The 19,498-nt window shown below is 32.4% G+C and overlaps 1 protein-coding gene across 1 annotated transcript in view; it reads left to right on the top strand.

Moving 5' to 3' along the window:
* The first annotated feature begins 1,079 nt into the window (after window positions 1–1,079).
* LOC145263118 (S-adenosylmethionine decarboxylase proenzyme 1-like) overlaps window positions 1,080–19,498 on the top strand; it is a 139,676-nt gene continuing 121,257 nt past the window's right edge. Inside the window, exon 1 of the mRNA XM_080120061.1 lies at window positions 1,080–1,531. Coding sequence (XP_079976187.1) covers window positions 1,416–1,531 — 116 coding nt within the window. The 5' untranslated portion in view covers window positions 1,080–1,415. The remainder of the gene's footprint in view (window positions 1,532–19,498) is intronic.

The raw sequence follows: 19,498 nt of genomic DNA, 5'->3' as shown, positions 1-19,498 counted from the left end.
CATACATACATACATACATACATACATACATACATACATACATACATACATACATACAAAGGATGTCTCGTATTTCTTTAAAACATCGTGTCTTAATGGAAGGTAGATTAAAATTTGCTGGTGGGTGATCAACAGAAAGGGGAGACTTGATTCCAAATATTTGTCATGTGTTTCTTTTTTTTTTTTTTTTTTGAAATTGTGTACGATTATGAATATCTCCAGTATTAAATAATCCTTATACACTGTGAAATTTACTTTATGTATGAAAACCAAAGAGGTGAGAGATAACATATGAGAAATATTTGGAATCAAGTCTCCTCCTTGCTGTTATTTCAGATCATTTTAAACTATAGCAGTAAGTGTTAGTCTCCCCTCCATCAAGGTCAGAGGTTTTAGGGATATATATATATATATATATATATATATATATATATATATATATATATATATATATATATATATATATATATAAGTGAATTTAGTTTGCAAACAAATGGCTACACATAAGCATACATGTTTCAGCGAAAACCCAGTAAGGGAATCGCTTCGTCAGGCCAAGGACAACTCTGCTCTGTCTAAACATTGAGCACTCTTTTGGGTGACACACTTATATATTTTGTTTTAAACAAACAAATAATTACTACCAATACAATATATATATATATATATATATATATATATATATATATATATATATATATATATATATATATATACTCTGGTAGCCAAGTTTAATATTGAAATGCTCATATCTTTGGTTCCATGGAACGAAGCTACATGAATATTGCAAGCTTTTTAAATATTATAAAACTATTCTATGGTTAAAATTTTGTGTAATTGGTAAAAAAAAAAAAGAACCTATATTTTCAAACCAATAAAATATGCCCATATTTTGCCTACATTTGTATATATAGTGTCCTGCAGGCCAGCTTCAGTTTTGCTGCTTCGATTGTCTCCCCTGTGGCCTTGTGAAAGAAATAAAACACTGTAACAAACTTTAAGAAGGAAGGGGGCGATAAGCAAATTTTTCTTAATATGATTGGCTTTAAAAATGCTTCCCCCCTGCCCTATAATATTAACTCCACCCTTATAAGTGTGGTTCTCCAATAGAAAGATGAGAGTTTGGGGGAAAGGAAGGGAGCCAGTCATAAAACCTCTTGTATTTGATGAATGATATATATAAAGAGGACAGGCTGGTATTTTGTCACTTTATACTACGTCTGTTCGTTCACACCTTTTTAATTCAATAATTTAAAAAAGAAAATTTGATTCTTTTTTTTCTGTGTGTGTGAAAAGCAGTGCTGATTCTTGTCTGTAGTCAAGCCCGACATTATAGATTCATCACAACGAGGCTTCGTGTATTATTATTTCAATTAACATTCTCTTTCCGTCATCTCTCTCTCTCTCTCTTTCCAATGGCTTCAGCGTCCTCTTCATCACCTTGCTCCATGTTCTTTGAAGGTACCGAAAAACTACTTGAAGTTTGGTTTTCCGCTTCGGAGGATGGCGGGGATTTAAGATCAATTTCAAGGTTAGTAGAAAATTTTTTTTTTTTTTTTTTTTTTTCCAATGAAATGAACACTTTAATATTTTACTATATCTTTTAATATTCAAACTATATATATGGGCATTAAAAAATAATTATTCCCGGTATTATCTGATAACGGGGTTTGACATAGTATCTGTTCTTCAGATGCGGCAGTTGCGGCACTTCCATTTCTCGTTCTCTTTCAGTGGAGGAGAAATCCTTCATGACTGAGACAATTTTTGTACTTTTTCTCCACGTTAAAAAACGACCCTCAGGGTCCCTGGTGTCTAACTCTGTCCCGTGGGGAGGCATTGTAAATAAACTTAAACTCGGGTTCATGAAGTGGGAAAAAAAAAAGATGCTAACTGGTTTATTTACATAGTGCTCATTGTATTTTGTAATTTGTTGCTGTCCGTGTGGTTTCAAATAAATAACACAATTTTTTGTTTTAACGTAACACTCGATACTACTTGTGTTTCAAGCTAAGTAAACGCTTTAAAATAAGTTAAATCACCGAAAACTTATCCAGGTAGATAAGTGTAGCTTATCTTGCCTCCCGCAACATGATCAATTTTTCGTTTTGTTGTTTATACTAAGATTATATTATAGAAAGCAGTAAAAATAAAAAGCAACAATTTACAAAAAAGAAAAAGAAAAATGCACCCCTCCCTCCCTGAATCTCTATTTCATAAACCCATGTTTAATTTTCTGTAATCGTCTTTCGGCTGTAATCGTAACTTTATCAAGCCACTAAGGTCAGCCATGGGGCCTGAACTGTATAAGCATCTTTATCGCAAAATATATATCTTCCTCTATAACTTGAGACTTGGGAGCTAATTTTAGAATTAGAAGTTTTCGTTAATTTCGAAATTACCAATTTTAATATATTTCTTTTTATTTATACGCAAACAATTAAAAAAAAAAAAAATACTTTTCGACGCAATTGTTAGGGTTCCAATTTATAGTTAAAAAGGGGAGATAACTGTAAACTTTAAAATCTATTTTTAGCACGTAGAAAATTCACGACTATTAAAAATCACAAGAAAGAACGAATAAACGATTAGCACCGACGTTGTCCGGTGGAGGTCTCACAAATAATTTAAAATATAGTTATGTTTATTTATTTATTTGGTGTCTGTGTAGATTAGTGACCTCTTCTACGCATTTCAGGTAAAAAAAAAACATTAGGTGCTTATTCAAATTGGCACTTAGTACAGATTTTTTTTTTCTGCATTATGTACGTACTCGCTACAGAACAAAGATGTCATATTCCAAAAGTTACGTAAATTGATCAAGTAGTTTTATTTTATTTATTTTTTTTTTTTTTAACTAAGAAAATCAAAATTTACGATTTTTAGCGAAAGGCTGATTTTTTACTACGACACTTCGATTTGATTTGTCTCCCCATTTATTTCATCGGATTTAATCATGGCCGATAAAAACACTATGATTCATAAAAGTTAATCTGGTTGATTAAAAAACAAAAAACTACTTGATCGATTTATGATTTTTGGAATATGACATTTTCGTTCTGTAACTAGTACGTACTTCATACAGACTTTTCTGTATTTTTCTTTAAATGCCGTCGTAAGTGTCAATGTAAATGTTTCAAAAACGATGTAATTTAATTCAGATAGGAAAATATATATTAGCACCCTGATTGGAACAGTTGCCGTATTTTTATTTTACTTTAATTTTTTTTTTTCACGGAAAAAAATCAAAAAAGAAAATAGTTCAAGATTTTTATTTAATCTAAAATAATATTTAGCTATTTAATTATATAATAACATTATTTGAAATACGTTTGTGTAAATTCTACGTTTTAAATGTTGACATACGAATTGATCGTGTTTTCAACATTTTGTAAAAATGATTAAACTTTAACAGAAAAACAGTGACATGAAATAAAATGAAATTTTTTAACGTTTTTAAAACAGTGTCTAACAATTTGTGAGTTTTATTTCATTTAAAATAAAAACAAAAAGAATCCGAACGGAAGCTACAAAAATTAAACACGTGTTCAATGCTTAATGAACATTGTTCATTGATTCGATTCGTCTTTTTATATTTTATTTATGTATTTATATGAACATTTCAAAATAAAATATTTATTTCTTCGACAAATTGATATTAAGACAATAATTTGTTGAATTTAGTCACCCATTATTTTGACAAAGCAATAAAAAAAAATTACTACGCTTTAATTTTTGCTTTATTATGATTTAAAAAAAAAAAGGGGGGTGCTAGTGAACTTATTGATCCGCGCTATTTTTTTAAATAGTATTTTCAAGTTTAATTAAAGTTTTATGATCTCTATTTTTAATAAATTGTAAGGCTAAAAGTACAAAAGGAATAGGTGCAAAACATCCTCACCTCCCCATGTTAAGAATGGCTTTCTAAATGTTATTTCAGCACGGATTAATAAGTGCACTTGCACTAGTACCAAGAAAAGAAACAATCTGTGCTTGTGCAGTTTACTGATCGTGCTATATATATATATATATATATATATATATATATATATATATATATTATTTTTAAAATATAATTATCCACTGACACGTGATTCATAAAAGTTAATCTGGTTGATTAAAAAAAAACAAAAAAACTACTTGATCGATTTATATGATTTTTGGAATATGACATTTTCGCTAGAATCAGCCTCTCTGATGAGTCGTGGACGACGAAACACGTGTCAGGGGATAATTATATTTTAAAAATAATATATATGTCGCTCCCCATTAAAAAAGGGGGTACCAGATTGGTCAATGGGAAAATTATTCCCAACAAGCATTAAGGTAAAAATGCACTTTCGTATAAATACTTGAATTCATTCAAGAAAGTATCGCTAACAAAAACGAATAAAAACATACATAATTTCGATTTTTACGATCTATTTTGTTTATTAAATTTAGATGAAAGTACAGACTAGTTAAAAACTCTTCCCTGTGCTGTTGAAAAAATTGTAAAAAGATTTGTTTTGTAAAGTTTTACCACGTTTGTTCCCGTGCTGTCAATTTAGAACTAATGTGTGTGTTTGCAACAACCGAAAAATAACTGAAAAAAAACTTTTATATATAAATATAATCCAAAATGATCACCCATTTCCTGACCAGAAACTGTTATTAATTTGCCAGTTTTTTTTCCTCGCATAGTGTAAAACTAAGAAAGAACGGTTAACCATTTTTTGTATTTTCAAAATCGATTTTGTTTAATGCGGCCATTTTTATTTTTTTTTAACACGTGTTCTTTGAGAGAGAAGAAAATTTTTTTTTATTCATTTATTTTTTTACCGGAAAAAATGTTTTTATTTTCATTTTCACTTTTAAATGCTTATATCATGTCTATTTTAATTCAAGTTATTTTACATTAACACGTTTTCGACTGATTTCATTTTAAGTCAGTGCAGATTATTTTAGATGTAAATTAAGTCAGTTGCAATTTAGTTGGTTTCAAATTAAAACTTTTAAATATGCAATAAAAAATTACGGGTTTGTATTACTGTACACATAGATTCGAAAAAGTTGTCAAAAAAACAAATATATAACAAATGTTATCAAAGGCAAGAGAAGTTACTTTTCTACCAAACTGGATATATTTTTTGTGTTTTTATTCAATGTAACATGTTTATTCAGCTCGAAAAACATGCAGTGTTTACCGATGTATTGGAAAATTCAAAATGGCGCCAGACTCTCTCTTTAACACGGTAAATTTGGGAAAAGGTGTTATAAATAATAAACTAGACAAAATACTACTAAAAAACCACCGAATATATCAACCTATGTCACGGTAATATATATTGCGCGAATTTCTAACAATATTTTGTCTAGTTTATTATTTATAACACCTTTTCCCAAACTTACCGTGTTAAAGAGATAGTCTGGCGCCATTTTGAACTTTCCAATACATCGGTAAACACTGTATGTTTTTCGAGCTGAATAAACATGTTAAATTGAATAAAAACATGAAAATTATATTCAGTTTGGTAGAAAAGTAACTTATCTTGCCTTTGATAACATTTATTTGTTATATATTTGTTTTTTGAGAGCTTTTTCGAATCTGTGTACAGTAATACAAACCCAAAAATTACATTTAAGATATTAAAAAAAAAAAAAAAAAAAATTTTTCAATATGCGGCATTTTTAGAACAAAAATAAACACGAGATTGTTGTTTTTAATTATTTATATTACAATTTATGGTACATTTTTACTTTTTATCTTAATCACCTTTAAAATGACTTCTGCAGGTTTTCAGATATGCTGAAAACGAATATCGCATTTAAATTTTCCGCAAACAAGTAGTTTTCCAAATATTAAGCAATGTAAGTCCTTAAGTTAGGGCGTCAAAAATGTGCCCGCGTTTGGACGTACAAGAATACTACTTATAACATAAAGACCTTACATTGCTTAATATCCGGAAAATTACTTGTTTGCAGAAAATATGAATACGATATTCGTTTTCAGCATACCCGATAACGTCATTTTAAGGGTGATTCCTAAGGTGAGTAAAAATTTATCAAATTTATTTATTAATTTGTCATTACTACAAATTACAACTGCTAACATTATTAATCTGGTAAATGTGTAGTTTAGCAGCGTAAATTATTTGACAAACAAAAATTTAAAAAAATATTTATTTTTATATCAAACATCATTAGACCCAAAGGCTAATAAAACCAGAAAAAAAAATAATTTTTATTATTTATCCATCACTTTTTATAAGACTAAATGTACGACAATCGAGACTGCCTATCTTGTTTTGAAAATTTGGCCTTTTTTTACGCTCCTGTATGGAACCACGATTTTGGCCGCTATTTTTTTTTTTTTTGGTGGGGAGGGGTCTTTTTCGCTTCAAGTGCGTAAATTATTGTTAAGACATTGGTGGCCTTTTTTCTTTTTTTTTTTTTTTTAGTAATATTTATTAAAATAAATTAAAAGGTAAATATTATCTTTCGCTACGACAGAGCCACAGGCACAACACCGACCACTAATTTGTTTTGATTTTTTTTTTTAGTATATTCGATGTTGCTGGCCACAAATCTGATAATCAAATCCGTCACAAATTGACGGTTTGCATGGTATTAACCCCTTTTAATTGATCTAAAAAAAAAAAAGTTTTCACGAGCGGTTTACAAAAGCATATTTGATGTTTTTCGTTCTTTTTTGGGGGAGGGGGTATTCAATTATAGAACTTGTGTAGTTTAACAGGTGCTTCTCAGAAGCTGTAGTTTAATTAACCATTTTTCCAAAAGTTAACGTGCCGACATTTACAGAGTAGAATACCGTCCCTCCACCGCCCCCTCCAAATGTAAACACACAATTTCTGTGAAATGTTAAACGGTATTCTACTCTGTAAGTGTCGGCACGTTACTTATGGAAAAACAGTTAATTAAACTGAAGAAGCATAATTGAATACCCCCTCCCCACAAAGAAGAACGAAAAACATAAAAAATGTTTTTGTAAACCGCTCGTGAAAACTTACTGACAGCAATATTTTTACTATTATAAATGAGGTGAAAACTTTATTTTATGAAAAATATTTCTTGTCATTTAAAATGTCCGTCATGTATTCATGCATGCACTTTGTGAAATGTCAAGTGACTACGCGCGTGCGCGCATTTTAGTAAGAAAGTGAAAAAAAAGAATATAATTAAGAAAGTGAAAAGATTGTCCGTTTCGATATCGGGAAGCGGAAAAATATCCGGAAGGGTGAGTGAGGGTGAGGTCATTCGGCCTTGAAGCCGAAAACTGTTTTGGAGGCCATGTTTTGGCCCTTTTGGCTCCGTTTGGCTCTTTTTCCTAAATGGGAAACAAGATGGTCGCCAGCAAAAACAATAGTGATTACGTTGGATACTGAATGTCTTCAAATACAGATAACTGCAGGTTTGCGCGAAAAATAAATGCAATATTCATTCTCAGCGTACCCAAAAACCTTTAAAAATCGACAAATGAATTCCGAGGGGTCGGTGAACTATTTTCAAAACAAAGAAAGCAGCCTCGATTGTCGTCGTACATTTTAGCCTCATAAAAAAATTTTTCGGGTTTTATTTCAACCTTAGGATCTAATGTGTTTTATATAAAAATAAATAATTTTTATAAATTTTTGTCTGTCAAATAATTTACGCCGCTGAAATACACATTAGCCCGAATTATTATTTTTATAAATTGTTGTTGTTGTTACTATAAATTGTAGACTTTTTAGTGCTCTGGGACAGGAACGTGAGAGAAAAGGAGAACGAGAAGTGGAGCAATTATGCTCCTCCGTTGGCCTTGGAGATAAGACGTATACACGGGTTCAAAACACAAATAATCCCGGTTGTAGTTGGTAGACTATGAGTAGTATCAAGTCGTCTGAAAGGACATTTGAAAAAACTATGAATCCCCGATGTTTGCTATTGTAGGTACCACCAATATCCTTAAGAAAACCTTTGATCTTTGAAGCTTCTGGTTTGGAGCCGGGATTGAAGGAAGTTCTCTGAAAATGAATCCTATCTCTTTAAAGGGAGACGTTGGTAAACGAAATCAGAATTATTAATTTTAGTAGTAGTAGTATTTGTACAAACCAAATTGTTATAAAACTAACCTATTTTTACGGTGATGTTTTAATTTTTGTATCTGAACAATTTTTTTTTTTTTTTCTACCTCAAACAAGGTACAGTGCCACTTTGATATAGAGAGACTACTATCAGGGACATATAAGTTGCAGGGATACTATGTAGGGAGTTGAGCAGCAAGATGTCTGTTCACATTACACTTGAACTTCTGCATCTCAGTACAGTTGGGGAATCCATAACCCAGAAGGGAATTTTAAATTCTAGCAGTTCTGAGCAAGAAATTATTAGAGTAAAAGGCTGTTTTACATCTAGGATCTCTACTGTGTAGGGGTGGGACTTTGCTGCTTGTCGGGAGATTACGTCGAGGGAGTACGAGGGTTCATAGTTCGTTTGAGCATCCACCATTAAAATACTTGTAAAACAGGCAGAGGGATGCAACATTCTGTCTCATTGACAGAATGTTGAAGCTTAGATCATAGTTCAGGACCTATCAGGTTGGCAACTCTCTTTTGAACCATGTCCAGGAGTGAGAGACTAGTAGCAGATGTACCAGCCCAAATGTGACAGCAATACTCCATACATGGATGAATGGTGGCCTTGTAGAGGTACAGGATACTTTCAGGCATAAGTAATATTCTAGCATGGTAGAGAGAGCCTACCTTCTTCGCAGCAGCCCTGGCAATGCTCTCAATGTATCTGTTCCAACTCCTATTCCCTGTGAACATTAAGCCGAGAAGTTTGAACGAAGTGCTTTTAGGTAATGTATCTTTAGCCATAGCTATTATTGGTTGAGAAGGTTTCTTGGAATTATTAAAGGAAACAAGCTTAATCTTAGCATTGAACGTTACCATCCATTTTTGACTCCATTCCACTACAGACTGGAGATCTTCCTCTAGAGTTTCCGCCATTGCTTTAGATATGTGTTCATTTGTTTTCTCCTCATGCGTGTTATAGAGCATGGTGTCGTCAGCAAATATACCCATTTCAGAGACTATTTTATCAGGGAGGTCATTTATGAATATCAGGAATAATAATGGTCCAAGGATCGACCCCTGAGGCACACCCGCATTTATATCATATTGTTTAGACATACGACCATCAAGGACAACCTGGATTCTTCTCTTAAGAAGGATTTATGCTGAGTGTTTATCCAAAAGTATTTGATGAAACAACAAGTAAGTCAAAGATCTTACTTTATAACAAAAAAGTGAAGCAGAAGGAATATGGTGAAGAAAAAGGTGATTACACGTGAATGGATAGTCTGGAAGATAAATAATCCAGTGATGGTAAAATCCAAATATATAACTTCAAGAAAGTTAATTGAATTTCCATTCACGTGTAATCACCTTTTTCTTCGCCATATTCCCTCTGCTTCACTTTTTTGTTATCAAGTAAGATCTTTGACTTACTTGTTGTTTCATCAAATACATTTGCATGCAAAATCCGATCCCGCATTTTGCTAATTCCTGCCCTCTGATGAGAAGGAAAGTATTTCTTTGAAACTCCGGATTAAGGACTATCCACTTATCTAGTGTTTCCTTTTCAGATTAAATATGTTTTTAACTCATTTCAAAGTGTTTTTTAACATGTTCTATTAACTGTTTGCTCGTATTATAAGCTCTATCTCCTATTTGGTTTTATCGAGCTTTTACATCTGGCTGAGATAACTTTATAAATATTAATTCTTTAATATTTATAATATACTTTAATTTTACCATCTTGGATCATTTTGGTAAATTTAATTGTAATTTTTATTTATTTATATATATATATATATATTAGGGATGTGCCGATTATCAAATTGGCCGATTATTAGATTTTCTAATGCCAATTTATCAGCAAATTTTGTTGTAAATGATAATAATATTAATTATGTTGGAAAGGAAGACAAGTTAACTTGCTCTTTTGCTTGCCAGTGAAAATTTTTGGAAGAAACATACATTGTCTAAACCATATTATCAAATGACAGGCATGACACGCTGTTAACATGTACACTTTTGCAACTGCTATGAATTTGAGGCAAATTGATCTAAACATATGAAAAATTTCCCTCCTTTCTCGTCCTATCGAATTACCATTATTTTTTACTTTAAATCACTGTCAAAGAAAATTATCAGTTTTCATGAATTGTAAAGTAAATTGCGACGATGTGCAAACTGAAAATAAAGCATTCTTCATCAGTCATACTCTTGTTCCTCATTTTTGGACTCTTACTACCGTTACATATATATTTTTATTTTTCTGGTTTAGATAATGTATATTTTACTGAGATAAATTACTAATTAGATATCAGACATAGATTATGTATTTTAAATACGTAAAAAATTAACTAAATATTGACAACAACTTTTAACCATTATGGCAACCAGTTTCTGCTGGAAGTATTTTGATGGCAGTTCCAAGATTAACAATACAGCTGCTTCCAAGTTATGTGAAACCATCACATCAAAGGATGGCAAATCAGTAAAAACTTTTAGAATGACTAAGATGTAAAACCATCTTAGAAAGGTTCATTTAAAAGAAGCAAAAGTTGGAAATAAGAAAAAGGAAACACAATGAATATTCAAGCACAGGCATTCCAGGAACAAGTGGCAGTAACTACGAGTCTCCAGTGAAACACCAAACTACTATAGAATCAATATTGTCCGAAAAGAAAATTTGGGATATTAATGATCTCGCGTCACAAGAGTTCCATAATCTGATAAGAGAAATGATTGTTGATATTAAACCATATTCTGTAACATCTGACATTGAATTTAATAGATTTGTTGCAAAACTTTGTTCAAATTACAGCATTCAATTAAAAACGTACTTCACTGTAAAACAATTTTCGATATATTTACAAAAGTAAAACAAAAATTCACCTGTTTCTTTTTGAAATTAGCGGCATTTCATGAACTTCAGACGTTTGGACAGCTACAACAGATAATGCTCCCTTTCTGAGTTTCAAAGGTCATTGGTTTTCAAATTACTTTGAACAGTGCAGAGCTGTGCTTACAGTGGTTCCATTCCCTGGTGCACACACAGGGGCAATAAGAAGTGAAGAATTGCACAATGTTCTGGATGAGTATAAAATCTTCAATAAAATTTTCTTAGTCTTGCAGGATTCAGGAACAAATATGGTTGCTAATGTTAGAGCATGTGATTTAGAATAACTCCTACATTGTAACTCCGGCCGTGAAGACAACCATTACATGTAACAGAAATACACGTTAATCGCGTTCTATTAGCAATTAGTAAATTAAATGAAATACAGAATCAGCTTAATTTGGAAAAACAAATTCCTTCAAGATGTGATCACATTGGAATTCAGCATATTATATACTGAAAATAAATTATGAACAACCAAAAGCCCTTGTAATGTGTGCTGTTAAGATTCTTACATTAACAACTAACCAATAGGGACTTGTTTGAATAAATATCAAGTTCCTGAGTCCATTTGAAGAAATCACCAAAGAAGCAAGTTACAGAGCATTAACCATATCAATGATAATACCTACAAACTTAGCTCTGAGGTTATTTTTGTCAAAAACTGCCCAATCTTTTTTTTTTTTTTTTTTTTTTTTTTTTTTATATATTACATTTTCACCCCAAACAAGGCACATTGCCACTTTGGTGTAGGGGGCTACTATCAGGGGCAGCAGCTACTGGGGCACTATGTAGAGATTTGGGCAGCAAGATGTCGGTTCACATTGCACTTGAACTTCTGCATGTCAGTACAGTTAGGGAAGCAGGAACCTGGAATGGAATTCCAGAGTTTAGCGGTTCTGGGGAAGAAACTACTGCGGTAGAAAAATCTTTTACATCTAGGGATCTCTACTGTGTGGGGGTGGGATTTAGCTGCCTGTCGGGTTTGTCGAGAGTGTCTACGTCGTGGAGACACAAGTGTCTGCAGTTCGTCAGAGCATTCACCATTAAAATACTTGTAGAACAAGCAGAGCCAGAGGGATGCAACGTTTCGTCGATGGGACAGAGGCTGAAACTTAGGCCCTGAACTGGCATCTATCAGATTGGCGACTCTTTTTTGAACCTTGTATAGGAGCGAGAGACTAGTAGCAGATGTACCAGCTCAAATGTGACAACAATACTCCATACATGGGCGAATGGTGGCCTTATAGAGGTACAGGATACTTTCAGGTGTCAATAGTTTTCTAGCACGGTAGAGAGAGCCTACCTTTTTCGCAGCGGCCCTGGAAATGTTTTCCATATAATTGTTCCAACTCATGTTTCCTGTGAACGTTAGGCCAAGCAGTTTGAAAGATGTACTCTCAGACAGGGAGTCCCTGGCCATTGCTATTGGTGGCAGAGAAGGTTTCCCGCAATTACCGAAGGAAACCAGTCCAGTCTTGGCAGCATTGAATGTGACCATGTGAATCTAATTCTAGTATTTCTGACTTTAGTGGAATCCTTCTTGCCATTATTGGACAATTCCGGTTATCAATCGAAACAAGATTTTCAGCCTATCTAAATGGTAAAAACTTGCGTATGTCTCTTTTCCTAGATCCATGATTCAAATATTAATTTTAAAAGATTGGCATAGAAAACAATTTTAGAATTGGATTCCATATCTACTTTTCACTGATCAACATTATACATTATCCTGCTGAGGGTGAAGGGGCACAAACATGTGTAAATTACAAAATGGCAACTTTGAAACCAACTGACAAAAAAAAAAGTAACTAGTAAAAATGTCAAAAAAGATGCTTTCGTCACTCCTAATATAAGAAGACAGTAGAATTAAAAGTACAATGATTTCTAATTCAATTTCAGCTTTCATTTTTGAGGTGTGAAAAGTGAACATTGCATCATTTATAATAGCAAAATTGCACTGATGGACAATTTTTAAAGTATCATCAAATAAAACTGAATTAGATGACATATTGAATATGAACATTCAATATAATTCTATACATAATAATTATTATGCCTATTTTTTAAACAATTCCACTTGAAAACTTCATTGCAAGTTGATAAAAATGTTCAATTTTGGTGGCAAAAATAAAGTATCAAATGTCATAAACATATACTAATTTTAAAACCATATATCGCAAAAACTATTAAAAGATCTGGAATTTTGTATGCCTAATCAATATATATTGTAGAATGTTATATCCAAATGTCAGCTCTTTACCCCATGTACTTCTTAAATAGTATCTTTACCCCATGTACTTCTTAAATAGTATCCTCAAGAAAATGTAATAATTTTATGTAGTATTTTTCTACTTTGTTTATTCATGGCGGTGTAATTAAGTAAACAGGTTTGTATTATTGTACACACAGACTCGAAAAAGTTGTAAAAAAACAAATATATAACAAATAAAATTTATCAAAGGCAAGATAAGTTACTTTCCTACCTCACTGGATATATTTTTCGTGTTTTTATTCAATTTAACATGTTTATTAAGCTCGAAAAGCATACAGTGTTTACCGATGTATTCGAAAATTCAAAATGGCGGCCGACTCTCTCTTTAACACGGTCAGTTCGGGAAAAGGTGTTATAAATAATAAACTAGACAAAATACTATTAAAAAACCACCGAATATATGTCGAGTTATGTTACGGTAACATATATTGAGCGAATTTCTAACAGTATTTTGTCTAGTTTATTATTTATTACATCTTTTTCCGAACTTACCGTGTTAAAGAGAGAGTCGGGCGCCATTTTGAATTTTCCAATACATCGGTAAACACTGTATGCTTTTCGAGCTGAATAAACATGTTAAATTGAATAAAAACACGAAAAATATATTCAGTTTGGTAGAAAAGTAACTTATCTTGCCTTTGATAACATTTATTTGTTATATATTTCTTTTTTAACAACTTTTTCGAATCTGTGTACAGTAATACAAACCCAAGTAAACATATGTTCAACATCCATTTAGTTTTATATAATAATAGTAAGAACTGCATGTTATCAACGATAGTTCTTTATACAATTGGTATTTCGTTGCTTGGCACTAATCACATTCCTCCATTTGAGGTGGTTGCCCCAACCCCTTCCCCAATCAAACACATATAGAGAAAAAACTTCACTTGTTTTGCATTGTTTATTAAATTGTTAGGTGAAAGTACAGACTAGTTAGAAAAACACCCTCTCCTCCACAAGTTAAGAAATGGGTTTCCAAAAAGTTCTCTGCTTGAGTATTATTGTTTTTTATTGTTTTAACATCTTTATTTTATTTTTGTGTTGGCTTTGTTCAAGTTAATGTTGTGATTGTTTACAAATGATTTATGGACCGTTCTGCTTTACATTGAATGCCCAGAAAAAGTCTCGGTTTTAAAATAAGCAAATGAACTTGGCTGTTTTTCAGAATAACAGAATATTTTTTATCTGTTTAAACATTTCTCAAAAAGGCAGAATTTTTTTTTTTTTTTTTTTTTTTCATATGAGAATTTGCAACACTATAAAATTTCTACCTTTAAAAACTTACCATTGGGGACTTGTTCAAAAAATTGTCCAGTTACTGAATCCATTTTTAAAAAAATCACCAAAGAAGCAAATCACAGAATTTAAACCATATCGATAATGATACCTACAATTTTAGCTTTGAGGTTATTTCTTTCAAAAGTTGTCCAATCTAATTCTGATATTTCTGACTTTAGTGGAATCCTTACCACTGTTGCACAATTTAATGAATCCATGGAAACAAGATTTTCATCCCATAATAAAAACTTGTGTATTTACTTTCCTAGATTCAAGATTCGCATTTAAATTTCAAAAGAATGACATGCAAAATACTAAGAATTGGATTCTACGTCTTTTACTTTCTACTGATGATAATGGAGCAGAATAGGCAGGATGTATCTCTTCAAGCTTTGTTGACTGACGGTCAAGAAGATCAAAGTGAAAGTAAAGCTCTCTCTTTCAAGCCTTTTTGATGAATTAGCTTCGAATAAGCCCACAGTAACAAATCAAAACTTAGAGCAGGTAAACCTGCAAACTGCAATTACAACAGAAAAATACAAATCACAATCTAAACTCAAAAGGAGTAAATCCCTTATGGTTAAATGCACAAAAGAACTTGACCATTACGTAATTTTACAACTACTTGCAAGAGGTGATCCATTTCAGTGGTGGAAATAGATATGGGAGACCTTACTACTGCTGAGTAAACTAGCTTCAAAATATTTAAGTGCACCACCTTCATCTTGGAGAGTGAGAGGCTCTTTGGTAATGTGTATCAACCTATGAGGAACAGGCTGCATCATGAGAATAGAGAAAGTGTAATGTTTTCTACATTTCAACTTTAAATACTGACGAAACTATGAGAGCAGAGGAGGTAGGCAACTAGAATAGAAGAGGAAGATGAGCAGCAGGTGCAGAACTTCAGCTTATAGTTATTCACTTAAAGAATTATAATTTGTACTTTGTAGTTGGTTTGTAATTTCTTTTTCTTAGCTAATGAATTCATTTAAGAATTAGAAATTGTATTTTGTAATTTTTTATTTAATAAAGGCAAAAGCCCATAATAGTGGCCAGACACTTAATTAAGTATTAAGTTAAATTAGCAGTTACTGTGTTAATGTGTCAAAGCTATCTGATGAGTCACCTGGCAGTGATGAAATAATTTAATAGTAAAGAGAAAAGTAATTAATCAGCCAATTGACCGATTACAGATTAATCGGCAAAGTGGCATGTAAACAAAACACAGATTGCATCAGCAGGAGCAAAGACATCCAAACATCAGGAGCAGCCACTGATATGACAGCATCGATACATAAGCGACAATGGCGCCGACCTGTGCTTTACTACAATATTTGATCGATTGTTAACGACTCATTAAGTTGTTAGAAACTATGCTTTTTGTACTCATCCTTCCACTGCGATACTCAATTCATTATAGGAAAGAATTATTGGGCAAAACATTGAGAGAGAGAGAAAGCCAAAAAATTTTGACAGATAAGATACGAAAATATGTGATAAAAATATTTATAAAAAGACAAGTGACAAACTTAGTCTAAATTCACTTACAGACACACCATGGTTTAAATAGAAATAAAACAAAAGCAGAATTAGGGAAACTAACATTCCCTACAAGGCTAACCGTATCCTTAAGACACATCTGGCAGCAAAAGTTTCCTATTGTTTACACCTGAAAATATGTTTACAACTATGCCCACATGCACGGTATATAAATGCTCGAAACATCAGCTGAGCAGCAGTGGTAGCAGAGGCAGATGCAACGACTCATATGAATTACTTCTTTCTCTAACAGCAGCAACAGCTAACTCAAATGTCTTTACCGTTTTTTTTTTTTTTTTCTCATAGTAGTAGAAGCCATTCGCCCACCGTCGACAGCAACAAACCTTAATAACAAGAGACTTTTCAAATTATTTACACTTTTAATAACTTCAACAGCAATGACCTTAATATTCTTTTCACTTCGGAACATCCTGTCAACAAGAGGTATGTCTAGTTATTTTCACTTTAACGAACCTTAATGACAAGGACTTTGTTATTTTTTTTCTTCTCGGGAACTTATTAACAAGAGACATTTTCATCCATCTCGTTTCTAAAGTAAATATTTAACTTAATACTGTTTTTCTTGCTACCATACGCTAAATTTGTTACTGTGACAGTGGTTATCAGGTATTGAGATACAATACCTTGTAACACAAATACATCAGTGGTTTACGGTCCTATGCTGATACCCCAATTGTGCGAGACTTCTGTAACTCTTACACTCATCCGTGTATAAGATGAGAGAGGGAGGGGGAGTAAGAAAGTTCCCTTCTTAGCCCTTTTTTAGACTGGAATATTCACCAGTCATGTAAAAGTCGCCATTTTGTTTTTTGTTTTTTCTCGGTGATGGTCACAAAGTATGTGTTCAATTTAGTAGAACGTTATAATTGAAAACTGGTCCCCGACGATAAAAGCCCAAATGTTTTGTTTTTTTTTCTTTTAATTTCTTTTTTTAATATGAAAGTTAAGTTTGTAATCGATAAGATTAACATTAAAAAAGAAACAAAGTTGTTTAATTGTGGAATTTACAGGGGGGGGGGGCAATTTCCTAAATGTCCGCCCATATGCAAGTTTTCGACTGGAAATTAATTCAAGCTCCCCACAATGGGGATTCAGTCGAAGAAAGCATGAGTTCCTGATAATGCTCTCTGCCAGAACAAAGCAGAAAGAGATCCCTTGAAATTAAGATGATTAATTTACGTCCATTCAGTTTAACAACAATTTGGAAGTAATTTTCTTGCATCTTTAAAATTCATGATTAATCACGAGGGCTATGACGGTAGCATATTCTTATTGTTTTGACTCTCGAGTATATATCCGACACAGTTAATCAACCGGGAACCATATCACTCTGTATACGAGTCAAAACAATGAAAAGAATATGCTGTTGTCATAGTCCTATTAATCACATATAAAAAAATAAGGGGAAAACGTTTACTACAACTCCCGAAATGCAATAGCAGAAGTGCCTTTAACATTTGCAAATTTTAATAATGGTATACTTTTTTACCAATTTTTTGTTTTCTATAGTAAAAAAAAAAAATACCCACTTTATTATAACGTTATTTGGAAAGCCATTCTTAACATGGGGAGGGAGCTTTTAACAATATTTCAGTACGGTCCGTAAACTGCACAAGTATTTTTTTTTTTTTTAACAGTGACATCTTTGCATGAATATGAACGTGAGTATCATTGAGGAATGCGTAACACTATTGGCACGTGTTTTGCACACGTGCAGTTAACACTAAGTCCGGGTGGCAATACAAAAATTAAATTAAAAAAAAAATACATAAAATAAAAAGATGAATGTGACGTAAGTGTAGCAAAACTATTCATAGCTTACATTTTTCAAGCTCAATTTTGCCCATATCAAGAGATGTTAAATCGACCTTTACTTTTAGCAAACATAGCAGGCAGACCGTAACCGGAAATGGAGATTAGTTGATCTATTTTCGACACCCGTCGCGCCCAAACACACAATACTCCATTCAAGTGCGCATTAATATTTAGCTAAAAAAGTAATGAACTTTCAATTGAATAGATAATCGTCAAAGTTTTATTGCAGTTTACGATTCAGTGAGTCGAAAAACGAGATAACTCCGATCTTCATATCCATTCACCTCAACTTTACAATCGACATGCCATTTTGAGATCGTATAACTGAACAATTTCTTTGAAAATTCGAATATGCTCAGTGTAAAGATATTTAATGATGCAATGAATGTTTTGGAATCAAAATTTAATTTAGTATTATGAACTAATTATGAGGGGGGGGTTGAACACAATTTTTTTTTTTTTTTTTTTGTGTGTGTGTCTTGCAATACAAAAAAGCAAAAAAAAATCTGGATCCATAAGAAAAACAGGTGAAAGTGCACTGGGGGACCACCCGAAGACTTACCTTTAAGAAGTTGATTACGGGGAGCGGGGTTGAAAATAAGAAAATGCCTTTCGGAATAAACACCCCCAACTTCCCCATGTTAAGAACGGCTTTCGGAATAAACACCCTTTGCAGGTTGGACAACCAGTGCACATTGACCGTCTTCAGGTGGTCTCTCAGCACACTTTCACCAAAAAAACAAAACTCGGACCGTTAAAAGTGAGTAATGAAACGGATAAAAGCATGGTAAAATATAAGAAAACAATTTATAAAATTTAAGTATTTATAACAAAAAAAATATTTGGTGCTTCTGCAGAATAGTGAATTTTGAAACACGCATTTCAGGCGAAAATCTTATTTCATACTCATGTCAAAATTAAAAAATTATGAATAATGATCCAATAGAAAGCATGGCATTCTGGCATGTATCTCGAAACAATTTACAGCCATAAAATGTCTCAATCATAGTCATTTGTTTTCCTAGTTTTGCATATGAATTACAAAATAGCTGATATTTCTCCAAAACCTCTGACCTTGATGGAGGAGAGACTAAAACTTGCTTCTATGGTTTCAAATGATCTGAAAACAGCAAGGGAAGACTTGATTCCAAATATTACTGTAGATATTTATAAACGTACACAATTTCCAAAAGTGGGGAGATATAACATATGAGAAATTTTTGGAATCAAGTCTCCTCTTACTGTTATTTCAGATCATTTGAAACCATAGAAAGTTTTAGTCTCCCCTCCATCAAGACCAGAGGTTTCGGTGGAAATATATATATATATATATATACACTAAGTCACCTCTTATCAAGACTACTTGAAAAAAGTTTCCCACATGTCTGAATACCCTATATATTAAAACTTAGTTGAATATTTAAGTTGAGAAGTGTACTCATGCACGCACACACACACACACACACATTTTCACTTATATATATATAGGCAGTTAACGAGTTAGTTCAGTGAACTGTTAGACAACACTTTGAGGATTAGCGACATGGTTGAACTGGGCAGTATTTCATTATTTAAGAGGACGGTTCAACAAGAATTTGTTAACATCGAACTTGAAAA

Source organism: Euprymna scolopes, chromosome 38, assembly GCF_053919585.1.
Source record: "Euprymna scolopes isolate OS-2025 chromosome 38, ASM5391958v1, whole genome shotgun sequence".
Lineage (NCBI taxonomy): Eukaryota > Metazoa > Mollusca > Cephalopoda > Sepiida > Sepiolidae > Euprymna > Euprymna scolopes.
The sequence above is the reverse complement of the archived record's forward strand: the minus strand, read 5'-3'. Positions and strand labels throughout refer to the sequence as shown.